The sequence below is a fragment of the Acipenser ruthenus genome, chromosome 1 (assembly GCF_902713425.1).
Source record: "Acipenser ruthenus chromosome 1, fAciRut3.2 maternal haplotype, whole genome shotgun sequence".
NCBI classification, from domain to species: Eukaryota; Metazoa; Chordata; class Actinopteri; order Acipenseriformes; family Acipenseridae; genus Acipenser; species Acipenser ruthenus.
The window spans coordinates 89,901,750-89,916,001 of record NC_081189.1 but is presented as its reverse complement, the minus strand read 5'-3'; the positions used below and the strand labels follow the sequence as shown (position 1 = coordinate 89,916,001).

At 36.9% G+C, this 14,252-nt stretch overlaps 1 protein-coding gene across 1 annotated transcript; it reads right to left on the bottom strand.

Annotated features, from left to right (window-relative positions):
- Window positions 1–1,830: 1,830 nt before the first annotated feature.
- nipsnap3a (nipsnap homolog 3A (C. elegans)) lies at window positions 1,831–11,271 on the bottom strand. The gene is made up of 6 exons (XM_034035905.3): window positions 11,077–11,271; window positions 8,899–9,106; window positions 8,376–8,534; window positions 6,843–6,992; window positions 4,253–4,339; window positions 1,831–3,691 (listed from the first exon to the last, which is right to left on the bottom strand). The coding sequence occupies exons 1-6, from the start codon at window positions 11,152–11,154 to the stop codon at window positions 3,615–3,617; spliced, it is 759 nt and encodes a 252-aa protein (XP_033891796.2). The 5' UTR covers window positions 11,155–11,271; the 3' UTR covers window positions 1,831–3,614.
- Window positions 11,272–14,252: the final 2,981 nt, after the last annotated feature.

The window sequence follows — 14,252 nt, the reverse complement described above, 5'->3', positions numbered from 1 at the left end:
AGGGAGGAGGTGAGTGAGGAGAAGAGGGTGGAGGTAGCAGAGTCTACGGAGAGTTGTGAAAAGGAGTCGATAGGAGGGAGGTGAGAGAGAGCAGTGGTGGCAAGGACAGAGGGGGAGAGAGATCGGAGGTTACGGCGAGAGGTGACAGTGGCGGTAGGAGGAGCAGGGAGAGGGGGGAGAGACAGAGAAAAAGAGATGAAATAGTGATCAGAGAGGTCCAGGGGGGTGACAGAGAGGGTGGAGGGGCAGCAGCCAGCTTTGTGGGTAGGAGGGGACGGAGAGAGACAGAAGTCGAAGGAGTGGAGGAGAGGGAGGAATCCAGCAGAGTGGCTGGGGGGTTGGAGAGGTGGATGTTGAAGTCACCCAACAGGACAGTCGGGGTAGACAGAGAGGGGAGGGAGGAGAGTAGATAGTCGAGTTCATCCAGAAAGTGAGTGAGAGGCCCAGGGGGGCGATACAGAACAATGAGCAGGAGTTGACAGGGAGAGGTTAGTTGGACTGCATGAAATTCAAAGGTATTGACAGAGAGTGAGGAGAGATCGGAGGGGACAGAAAAGAGTAAGGAGGGAGAGAGGAGAAGACCCGTCCCACCTCCCCGTCCAGTGAGACTCGGGGTATGGGACAGGACGTAGAGAGAGGACAGGGCAGCAGGAGTAACAGTGTTATCAGGGGACAGCCAGGTTTCAGTGAGAGCAAGGAAATCGAGCGAGAGGTGGGAGGCAAGGGCATATATGAAATCAGCTTTGTTAGCAGAAGAGTGACAGTTCCAGAGTGCACCAGAGAGTGTGCGGGAGGGGGGGAGAGGCAGAGAAATGAGGTTAGAGGGGTTGGAGGAGCAGCAGCGGAGGGAGGGCAGAGGTCGAGGACGGAAGGACAGAACAGGGATGTGAGAGACAGTCATAGCAGGACAGGCAGGACAAAAGGCACAGTAAGAGCAGTGGGGTGGATGGTACAGACCTGACTAGTAGATAGCTTCTTCTAGAGCCCCGTTAGGTTCAGATCTAGTCGAACAGCGTCACAGCGCAGGCCTCCCCTTGCTGGACTCCCACAGCTAGACACCCGGCTCTTTTGTTGAGGCTCTTCGGTTTGCTGGCGCCGAGATAAGCTGCTTGATTAAATGTTACACCTGCTTGGCAAAAGAACCAACTAAACTGTGTGGAAACCAATCAAATAGCAAAATCAACTGCTAATCATTAGCTACTCACCTGGTACTAATCACACACTAACTCAGCCAATTCAAACACCACCTTACAATGTCAAATTTATTACTCAAATAAGCACACTGCCTGGGATAAAATCACACACTCCTCCCCAAATAGAAACACCAAATAATGATACTTAATAGTTAATTCAAAAATTACTAGGAGCAGGATCAATTACCTATCTTGCTTCAGACGTTGGTTACCTGTAGACTCCCACAGCTAGACTCCCGGCTCTTTTGTTGAGGCGCTTCGGTTTGCTGGCGCTTCTTGCTGGCGCCGACATAAGCTGCTTGATTAAATGTTACACCTGCTTGGAATGTTATCAGTGTTAACATTTTAATAATTCAATATATAAATGCTATCCCCATGGTATGAACTGATACACACTTGTAACTCAATTCAGTACCATGGGGCCATACCAGTATGCAATATTTAATCTATTGTGCTCCCACTGCTTGCAATGCTGTGTGCTCTGCTTGTGGTTATGCCTCCATTTGAACTACAGCTGCCACTTCTCTTCAACGTGTAATGCAAAACCAGCTATAAAGCTTGCTATCTGTGTGCTATAGAAGGACAAAAAAACAACCAGGCAAGGTCAGGTTAACTCAATGAGACACAAACTGCCAAGGAGACTTGTAATTATATTTAATAAAATATACAATTTGAAGTTATTAATACTGCATAAGCAAAGCTGAGAAACCCATATCTTAAAACGAACAACTTCAGTGTCAAGTAAGAAAAAAAAACATATTTTGAGACTGCCAAAGGAAAGAAATTAAACTGAATTGCTAATGAAATGCTTCACACTGATTTGAAACACTGTACAGTACAAGAGCCTACCTTTTTTTATTCCAATTATACCCCCCTCCCAAAAATGCTTATGATTGCATCGGTAGCAAAAAGAGTAACTTTTAGGGACCACAGCACTTCTGGAACATCTTAAAATGTATTTCCTTTTTTGAAGCAGGTAATATTCTTTATTTAGGGATGCCAAAAAATTTAGAGAACAAGGGATCTGATGGGGGTAAACGGGCAGTACTGTAAATACCCCAGCCCCCAGTCATGCATCATTCCTACAAAATGGATACATTTAGGGGTACCATTGCACTTAAAATGATTAAGATTGCATATATCTGAAGAACGATAATCTATTCACGGACGTATCAGATATTCAGTAGCCAGTGGTTTGAATGGGATGAATCGGATAATAAATACCCACTCAAGACCACTTGTGTTGTATAGCGCTTTGAGATAAACGATAAATGCTTTAGTGTTACAGACCTTGAAAGATTGTAATAGTTTTATTTAAACTGAATACATGTCAGACATTACCAACTCATTGACTTAGAATGACCACAGAGCATTGCTACTTAATTACTGGACTTTTTATTCTTGACACTATATAGTTACTGCTCGTAGTATTGTGCTTATCTAATCATAAAAAATGTGTTGTTGAATTTCACATTTTAAGCCCATTATTCACTTCACAAGCTACACGTTCTAGTAACTTTTGTGACATGATTAGAACAACATTTTGTACAAGTTGCACTTGTACTTGAGTCATTTCTCTTATCTTTGGAACTTGCTGGGATCATTCAAGGGGGTCTTGTTTGAACAAAGCAAACAGCAGCAATAACTGTTTCAGTACTGCTAGAAATCAGCATTATTCAGTCATCTCTCTCTACTGGTTTAGTAAACATGGTGGATGTGGCAGCTGGTGTCATGTCCTTGATCTTCACATAGACACAAGATTAAAAGGCTGGAATGTTATAGTCAGAGATAAAGAAAGGTAATATTACCAATGAACATGAAATAATGAGTCAGCGAGACAGCAAGTCTTTCATAAAGAGGTGATCATTGGCAGGGGCAGACTTTTCGTTCTTTACATTGTATTCATATATATATATATATATATATATATATATATATATATATATATATATAGTAGGAATTACAGAAGCATTATTTCACAGATTTCTCCAAATAAATACTATTCAATCAATAATGCATTATGAAGTACATCATTTCAATAATTGCACAGAAAATTGTTGCAGTCAAGTTTTAACATAGAGGGAGTACACAAATCGCAGCCATTTTGCACAGTAAATCACTCCGATAAAAATACATTCCTCAACTACAGTAACAACAAAAGAAATGTGGATGGTTTTACATTATGATGTTACATGTTTTTATGATTGTTTATCGCCTATCAATTAAAATAACGTTGAGCATTTTATGAACATTCCTGTTAATTTACTTTAATATGGGTCGTAACATTTTTATGAAATGCATCCTTGACATTGCCATTCGAATGTGTCTTTTTAAAGTGGGAAGAGCATTTGATTACGGTCACAAAGCACACACGTAACTCGAGTTGTTAATCTCGTTAAGGGCCTGGTGGTCTTCAGAAAATCATTTCAGTGGTGAAAACGGTGTTGGAAGGAGGAGCTTGTTCTTTTGCGAAACCAAATATGAAACACTTGCTCGAACTGTGGGGAAAAAAGATTAAGAAGGAAATGAAAAGCACCATAAAGGCGCTGCAATGCTAATTCATTTGAAACAGATACCCTATCACACGACCCAATTAATACACAATCAACCCATACTGAAGCCATGTGATTGTCATTAGATATCATTCAAAATCATGTTTTCAACATCTGCACTTAATATAAGTATTGTGAATAACTTAAGAAAATCAATAAATGCTTGTATAAATCTCAAATTACACTAAAAATCCACTGAATGTAAATTCAACGATTAATTAATCTTCTTGGTGTAATCATTATTTGCTTGACTGGGCAAAATTTTGGCAGAAACAAACTGTAAATACCGACCTAGAGCTTTTGTAAAACCAGAGATTTTTTTGGGTACAAATCTATAAAAACTGAGAACAAAAGGACATGTGGATCTTACTTCAATAAAAACTAGAACCATTCTGATTTCTCTACAGGGAGGGTCCTTCCATTATGAAAAAATGTCTGACTTCATTTTGGAGACAAGAGCTTTGGGAATCTATCCCAGTGTTCTGAAAGGCACAAGCTGCATTTTACCTGCTGCCACTACCCTGGCATCCTCGTGTGCTTTGTGTCTTCCAGCTGCTCGTTGGTCTGGATTCTCGTACCACCACAGAACATGAACTGTTAAGATTGAATTAAAATTAGGGGAACAAAGTCATTGAATATTGAACATTTCTATTTCCACATATCAAGCCTTCCCTTTCGATTCAGATTTTAATTTAAAAGCCCACAAAGAGCAGGAAGGTTCTTAGGGGTTAGTTTGAGCATTTCGAGCAGAAGGCTTAAAGAAGTGATAATCATAGCTTTGAAATTCATTGTCTTCTCTCGTTAGAATCAGCAACATATCACTGCCCCCCCCCCCCTCTGGTGTAGAAGACATTTTGTATCTTCGCTTGCTTTTTCAGGATTACATAAATAGAGTGCTATACATCACTACCAAATCACTTCCTCTGCTGTAGGTCATTTGGTCTGATTGAGTTTCTGAAGTAAAATGAACAAGCAAAGAACCAAGAAATCTTCAACGCCAGATGTGTCTTGGGATTAATACAAGGTAAGAAAATGATTTAAAAAACGTGGTTATCACTCCTTAAATTCAGTTACATTATTTGTTATTATTATTATTATTATTATTATTATTATTTGTTTATTTAGCAGACACCTTTATCCAAGGCGACTTACAGAGACTAGGGTGTGTGAACTATGCATCAGCTGCAGAGTCACTTACAATTGCGTCTCACCCAAAAGACGGAGCACAAGGAGGTTAAGTGACTTGCTCAGGGTCACACAATGAGTCAGTGGCTGACTGGACCACATAGCCTCCTATTTGCATTTTTCACAAGTGTTTTATCCCTAACACAGCTCCAATGCTATGATGGCTGGTTTCTTTCTAACTTTGTCAGTGTGAGATCACAAACTCTAAATAATTTAGATGCAACCGTCCAAAACCAATGAATTCCAGAAAAACAAGCAGAATTATACAAAACAGTGATGTTTCCAGACCAGACCCATTTGATGATTCACATGTCCTGTACAGTGAATGCAACTTCATTCAAACACTTAGTTAAACAGACAATAAACACATTACCCTTAGAACAAGGACAGGGGTTTCGCTGTCGCGCGTCACTCTTGTAATTTGCGAATGTTTTTTGAAAGTGACTACAAAAGAAAATGTGGAATCGTCACTAGAGACGATTGTTTCTGTTTGTACTATTTGTTAAAGTTTTGTTAAAGTCACACACACAACGTTCTTTGCAATCTGACAGCTTCTGCTGCTGCGCTTTCACGACTACAGAGAGTTCTGCTCAAACCTTTGCATCCGCAGTGATAGCGGTAAGCTTGTGCGCGCGAATTAAAAAACAAAACTGTTAGCCAATACTACTGTAAAATGTTGCAGAAGAAAATCCACTCCTTTTTCCATGTTCTCAGTTATGTGTGTGACAAAGGCTTTTTTGCAGTGTAATTTTAGCCGCTACAATGTGATAAAATCAGACCTACGAAACCAACTTAAAGTGAGCCGTGTAAACCTACTAATGCAAATGTGTGTCAACTCAAACACGCCTGATCTTGACAAAATATCTGAATTTAATTTTGAAAAGGCTTTCAGATATTGGTGTATGGACAAAAAGCGCAGGGTTGTAGTTTGAACCTATAGCAGAGAGGAGTTGAAAATCTTATTGGAAAAGTGAAGCAAGGATATTGTACCAAACAATACATACAGTTTTGTTAAAACAAAGATGATTTGTAGTATATAATATTCTAACAATGTTTTTTTTTTTCTTTTTATTGTAAAAGACATAAGTACACAAAAACACTCAGTAAACAATTACATTTTTAATGTTATTGTATACCATAGACTGGTAGATTTTAGCTGAAGCGTTAACAAAATTATGAAATATTGTACTTTCATTTAGAAAACCTGAAATGAATATAGAAATAAGTTTGTTGGTTATGAAATATTGACTTATTTGTGTACCACTGCCATGTGAAATGTTGCAGAATAATTGCAATAAATAAATAAATATATCCTGGTATAAGTAGTTCATAATGCATTCTGTGTCTATGTAGCTTTTCAGGGCAAATAAATCTGGTTCTTGAGTTTTAAAGTTCTAAAAGTTTACAGCTGTAAATGACCAATTTATTTAAACTGTAGAGCATTGTTAAAATGGTTTAATTAAATAATTGTTTTGGTCAATACAGTGATTTAAGGTATAAAATAAAAACAGGATTCATAACACCCTTGAAGACTTGAGCTGTGCGCCAGTAGTGACTACTGAATATCTGGAGTGACTAATGTTTTTAGAAAGGATTAGTCAATAGTGACTAGAAAAATCTAGAACCCAGGGGAAACCCTGCAAGGAGACACATAATAATCATTTCTAGCATATAGATGTACCAACTTAGTACAGGCATGAATTACCACTGTCTTCTAAACCAATATATTCTTCTTTATATTCATTTTATTTGATTTTCTGTTTCAGTAATCACATCCTGGTGACTATTTAAAACTCAGAAGTTTAAAGCACTCCTGTGGCCTCACAAGAGATCGCTAAAGAAATAAATTGTAACATTAGAAAAATTATATTTAAAAATATATCTACAGTAGGCAGCTTGTGGTCTGCATTACCTTGGTTTAACTGTCCAAATTCATTGTGAAAGACCCCGATGAGATTGGCATATCCAGCGTTAGCGTGAGTGTTGACCGCCATTTGAAAAGCAGGACCCCACACCGCTGGACCTCCTGGCTTCATCTGGAAGGTCACAAGCTCATAAACGCCTGTGACAAAAGAGAAATTTGATTTCAGGTCATGAGGAAATACCAGACCAATTACATAGTGACTTTCAACATCAAGCCCCAGCCTCACATACCAAAAGCCGCTCTGCAGTGCTAATTAAACAAAAGCTTGTTCGAAAACAGAAATCTTAGCATGGCCTTAATAATTTTGACTGTCTGTAAAATGTTGATTGTGAAATTAAGTGTAAACAGCTTGCCCAAGAATATGTACATAATCATAAGAGTATGAATCACCTTTTAATTAGCGTGCAATTTATTTTAGAAAAGTACAGTACTTTGCAATACTGTCCCTCTGCAATAATGTTTAAATACAATTTATGAAAAATGCAGGACTTTAACACACACAAAAAAATACTATTCCAGTCTTAACAACGTGAATCCAAATACTTTTATGACAAACATGGGTCCTTTGTGAAAAGTATTCTTCTTTGTGTAAAAAGCCAGGTAATGCAATATTTTAAGGATTTAAACTGGTAGCAGTATTTATATTTACGATAATTTAGAATAATTAAAAAGGGCCCATGGCCTGGCTTAAATCAAAACCATAACATCACTATAATTATTACTAACCTGAGGACTGAATCTGAATTATGGAGATGCTTGTTTAAAACTAACAAAATAACAAACAAACAACAGCTATGATCAAGACGATTTAGCGCATTTTATGCAGCACTAAAAAAAAAATATAACTACGAACGAGCTGTCTTCAAATGTCTGCTTACCCTGCCAAACTCACTACCTTCAGTTCATTTTAGCAGCTATGGAAGATAAATAATCAGCAGAGAGTGGCTGGAATGACACCTGGCTATGGTCTTTTTATAACTTTCAGCCAATTCAAGAAATAACAAATTAAAGTTTTAGTTTTCTGTACAGTTCCCTAAACTGCAAAAGTGCTCTGCTGTTTTGTGTGAGATAAAGGGATACTTTATATCACGCTTATTTTCCTACCCTGCTTACTTATTATTTCTGCTTAGATCATTATTAAGCCAAGACTATTCCATCAAAGATTGCTTTTGAAAAGACTCCTCAGTGTTGACTGCGGGGAAGCGAGGTGGAGAAGAATATTATTACCATGGAGCACTTTGTAGGACGATAGCAAAGGCAGAGTTTGTCATCTTGATTTAATAGAATATCTTTGATGGTGCTTCATCAATGGGCTTGTACACAGAGCAACGCTACTATGCTTCCCCACCTCACTTCTCCATAATCAGCCTTGAGGATTCCTTTCACAAGCAAATGTCATTGGGATAACGACCTGTTCAAAAATAGCAACAGATTGATCCAGAACATGTCATTTCCTTCATATTCAAAGAAATGTCATATGGCTGTATCACATCAATATTAGGGTCTACTATATACACATACCATCTTTTACAGGTTTTCCAATCTTACACCATGGCACAAGATACGTTACTTCGTTGTCCTGCGTCTGAAGCATAGGCATCATGTGTGCGATATACTTCTCCTGCCAGTCTTTATCATGGGCCAATGCTGTCCGTACAGCCGTTCTCTGGGCAAAACTATCTAGAAAAGAATACAAGAGTAAAAAACGACACGGTTACTCTAAAGACCTGCTATAGACATGTGTTTCTGTCTCTTTATTGGGTAACCTTAAATCCCCACTTTACAGTTTTCTGTGTAGCACTAGCTTTAAAATATCTACAGAACTGCTCGTCCAATTATGATAAAACTTTCTAAGGACTTGAGAGTATGTGTAGACATCATGTCTGTCCATACGTCGCACATAGATTTTTACATCTATCTAGATAAGTGCTTATTCAGTTGTAATGAAACTTGGTTTGGACATTCTTTATCACAGCTTATTGAGATACTGAGTACAATTTCTAAAGCTGTCTGCATAAATGTTAACATACTTTTCCAACCTTACCATACTTCCAAATATGGACAAGTTGATTAATGCCACCATATTCCACAGTCCAGTATCCAATCAGTTCAGAGTGAGCTGTGCGGAGATGAATGTTCTCATTGGTCAGCTTACTGAAGGCGTTCATCTTTTCAGGTTTGATACAATAGGTACGGATTTCATAAAAAGTGCCATGCTGCTGCTGAGGTCCAGTAGAAATGAAGGAAGTTAACTAAAAAAACAACAAAATATAATTGTAACATCTGAATTAGGGGTGTACCAAAAAGTTGTTGGGTATTAATTAAATGGAATAAAAGCTGTTGGTTACTCAACAAAAAACAATGCAGACCCTCTGCTACAAAAGGTGCACTTCATGTCCAAATCAGGATCAATTTGATTTAAATAATACTTAACTGGGTAAATCTTATGAATTATAGTGAAGTGGATTTCTTTCATTTTTTGGCAAAACAACAAAATCATTAGTTATAGATCATTTTTTATTATTATTATTCGTATTTTCTTAGTTTCCTTAGAAATGCATCATCTCTGCAGTGAATTGTGGGATTGTAGTACTGGGCAAGCTGTTATCTCTGATTAAACTCGACAAAGAAATACATATCCCAGTTTTCAAAGCCGTAACTTGTGTTAGAATTAAGGAAAGGTCACGATTACATGACGAATCAGCTGCATTTGCTAGTTCTGCTACATATTTTCATTGTTAGTTAATAGCCTCTACTGCAGTAAAAATGTCAGCGCCCATGTCCATTCATCTTTCAGAACACTCACTGCCAAAGTTAATTGCCATTGACTGGTACTCCATTATGAAGGTGAGGGAAGGGCAGGATTTCTTGTTTTGAAATCAACAAATTAATAAATAGGTGTGTTCTCATTTATTTAATACCTGCCAACAAATACCTCTTAAAAGTAATTACTCGGAAAATACGAATGTCAGCACACCCCTAATCTGAAGTACTCAAAAACTGTAAAATGAAAAATAAAAAGCCTGTAAAGCCCTATCCTCATAGCTCCTGAAAATAATCTAGCCTCACATTGTGTAACAGTTATTTTGTAAACAATATTTTTACCACAGTGATTTAGTACTGGTTTGGCTGTTAATGGTTAACTGACCAGAGCAGAGTTCTATTGCTGATCCAGAAACAAGATTATTGCCAATAATACTATTATTATTACTATTATTATTATTATTATTATTATTATTATTATTATTATTATTATTAATAATAATAATAATAATAGTTCAGTACAACAAATAACTAAGACTAAATAAACTGTCAATAACATAATTGTAATCGAGTATTGTTCCAACCCTTATTTACAGCGTATGTTTGTATTCTGTTTTGAAACAAATGCAAACGCAAATTTTGAAGATAAACAAAACTATTTTAATGATTTACTGTGAAAGTAACACTAAAGCACGAAAACCTACAGGTCCTCATAAGGGTCAATCCCTCCAATTTAGCAGAGCATCAAGCAACCATTTTAACAAAAAATCGTGACCTACTGTACATGACTGCTGAAGGCGCAGTTTGAAGCTAGGTTTATGGCATTTGTACAGGAAAGGGAAAACTGTAGTTTTAAATATTTTGTGATCATGGTAGCATGCAATGGCCCGCACAGATTTGTTTTACTTACTAGTAATGCGGCCTTCCACAATTTTTTTCAGAGAGGATTATTTTGAATGGGTCACATTGTTTCAAACGTTGCAATAATGACGTCAAAGATTTGCTTCAACCGAACTAAAGTTTTAAAAAATCACAGTCGTTTTTTTTATATATTTTTTTTCACAACAGACCTTGCTTGTTAAATAAGTTGGTACAGTACATTCCACTTACAACAAAAGCTTTCCTAAATTAAACCACAAAACGTAAAGCTGACTTGTTCCTGATTTTAATTTCGATTCAGCACCAACACTGCACTTAACAGATGTAGACGTGCAGAACTGCTCGTGCCACACTATTTAACTTTTAGACTTTACCCCGAGCCCCCTATAAATTAGAATACTGCACGTTCTTATCTGTAACTAAACAAACATATACATGCATGATTCAAATACATATACATGCATGAATCAAATACGTAGACGTACTGTACATAATGTAGATTAAGTCTATTGACGGATTAACATAAAAATAATACTGTTTACTGTTTCTACCAAATTATAAGTAAATAAAAAACAATTACCTGTTTTGTACTTTTCATATTGCAAATCTTTTCAGAAAGCCCGTAAGCTTTCCGAATGACACCTCTGATATTTAACATTGTACCAGACACTTTTTTTTTTTTTTTGGAATTCAAACACAGTAACGTTACAACTAATGCAGTAATGTGTAATGCAGATACAAACTCAACAATTGAGCTAACAGCGAACTAGAACTACGGCGGCCGATATAGGGAAAACCTCCAATGTTGTGTATTTTCACAACGTTGGGGAATTGCGCTGAAACAAAAGTGTAACCTAGAAGTTACATATTTTGTCCCCGTTATATAACAGACTTCTAGCCCAATGCAAAATAGAATAATTTAATTTATGCATTCATATTTTTTTTTACACTACCCTACAAAAATATTAATAATAATATTAATGGTTCGTTTAAGATCACGATATATATATATATATATATATATATATATATATATATATATATATATATATATATATATACACACACACATATATATATATATATATATATATATATATATATATATATATATATATATATATATATATATATATATACACACACATATATATATACACACTACCGGTCAAAAGTTTTAGAATACCCCCATTTTTCCAGTTTTTATTGAAATTTAAGCAGTTCAAGTCCAGTGAATAACCTGAAATGGTACAAAGGTAAGCGGTAAACTGCCAGAGGTTAAAAAAAAAAGTTTAGGTTACCAAAAACTGAAAAATAATGTACATTTCAGAGTTATACAAAAAGGCCTTTTTCAGGGAACAAGTAATGGGTTAACAACTTACAGCTGTTCTGCAGCAATGGAAGTAAATTAAGCCTTGAAAGTTGATGCTAACAATTCCTACAGGTGTCCCAACTACATTGAGGGGATAGACCAAGTCTCCCTGGAAGAGAGAATCAAGGCTCTAGGCATGTGTCTGTTCTAGGCATAGTCTGGCATACACCTGTCATTGACCTCAGGATGGCTGCCATGGTCCACTTACTGATGCGGCGACACTTGGCTGTTGTTAAGGACAGACAGGAAAACCTTCGAAGGAGAAGGGCAAGACGGAGAAGACCCTGCATATTCAAACGCAGGGTCACTTTGTTTGGGATGGATTGTCCTCTCTCCTTGACTCTCCAGTGGTGTCAGCTGTGATGAGGATGGCGGTCCTTCTCCTGTTCCTGCTGCATGCCTCTGCTGGGTTGCGAGTTTCGCTTTTGTTCGCAGCTGCAGGTACAGCCACCTTTTCATTACCTTGTTGACTGTGCTCCTGGTAGCTCCAACAACATTGACTTTCCACTTTAGGGACCATATGGCCTCTTTGGCAGCATAACTGTTGTTGGCTGAGGCTTTTCCAAATAACTCAATTTCATGCTGAGAGGCCTCAGCCGTAAGGACTCTCAGCTCCTCAGAAAACTTTTCTTTTCTTTTCCATGCACCAAGAGGACTGTGCTGCCCTTCATGTGATGTGTTTTGTTTTGTTACTACTGCTCTCTGTACTCCTAACTCACCTCACCTCTGGGCTGTAAGTGCCCGAAGCACATGCGGCGCTCATTGCAACCCTCATTATCATGATTGCAGATCATTATTTGTGCGTTTTGAGTAATTTGCATTGCTCTTAATCTTACATAGGCCGCAGTGCAAAATAATTGCCTGGCCTCTAGGCAATTTGGATTTTTCAGTCACAATTGTTTGCACTGTGCCTATACTTAGCCACAAAGTGTTTAAAAGCAGAGTAAAACTAACAGATGGTTGCTTTAAAACTGCATTTATCTATAAGTGTTAAGTAAACTGTGTACTAACTTGATGATTTTATTCATGTTTGTTCTCTTGTTCTCAGGTGAGAAATTATTTACCACTTATTTATTTCCTTGTTGTAGTTTTACTGGTTTTTAATATTAGAAATATAGGGAGGGCCTTCCTTTGTTTTTTAAAGCACTCACTAAAGTGGGGAATATTCAAGTTATACACAAGTGGAGGACTATGTAATCATACTACATGTTAAGGCCTGTTTATTAGGTATATCATGGGGAACAGCTGGTATTTAAAACATATTTACTGAATTAGAAAATAAAAATGAAGACCTTTGGTAAGGTAAATAACATTGTTAGACATATGGTTTTAGGACTGGGCTAGGTCCACTAGCCTCTCACATCAGAAGGCCTTGGTTTTAATAAAATGGTTTCAAGTTTGTTATCAGTGGAGAGTACATCTTACAAAACTCCTACACAATTTTACACATTTAGCTGTAGGTACTTTTTCAGTCTAAAACAGTGAACCCAATAATTGTATGGGTGTCTTCTGTGGCAACATGGGAAAGCTCACATTGCCACCAATTGTAAGAACTGCATTTCCAGGAGTGCAAATATTTATTTAAAAACATTATTTAAAAAATGTACATTTAAACTAAGCAGTGTTTTTTAGTGAATTCACTCACCTAATGCTTAGACATGCATATAAAAAGTAATAAAGTTAACGTGAATCATGAAAGGTTTGTAAGCAACTGCAAAGGCAAAGGACAGGAATAAAATAATTGTAATTGTATAAAACTACTAAGAGACTAGCCTACTCAGAAGGCAATACGTTTTTGCTAATTTATACTGTAAAACAAATAGTTTTATTCCTCTCAGAAAACAGTGTGCTAAATTGTATTAAAAATATAAAAATAAAAATAAAATCTCTAACAATCCCCCCAAAAAATAACAATATAAGAACCTTTTAAATCTTAAATGAGCTACAATAGATTCAGACAAAACATCACCCAACAAATCAGATTACTAAGAACTGTGTTTTTAATTTTTATATGCAATGCAATTTAATAATACAAAGGCAATGGTAAAATGAATGACTTGTGTGTGTGCGTGTGTTTCTTTTACTAGCCTGATGTGAGCTCTTTAAAATGAGCCCGGCATGCCCTTTGAACTTTGCACCTGTTTGTGGGACTGATGAGAATACCTACGCCAATGAGTGCATGCTCTGTGGTGAAATCAGTAAGATTACCGTTTTATTTATTGGTAGAATTCCTAATGATTTTTAAGCTTTCAATTGATTTGTTATTTTAGTTCTCAATGTGTATGACTGATTAACTTAAAGGGGGCTCTTTAAAAAAAAAAAAAAGCTACTTAAAAAGGGAGTTAATCTTTACCAACACAATGCCATGTGAGCTCATGTGTTAC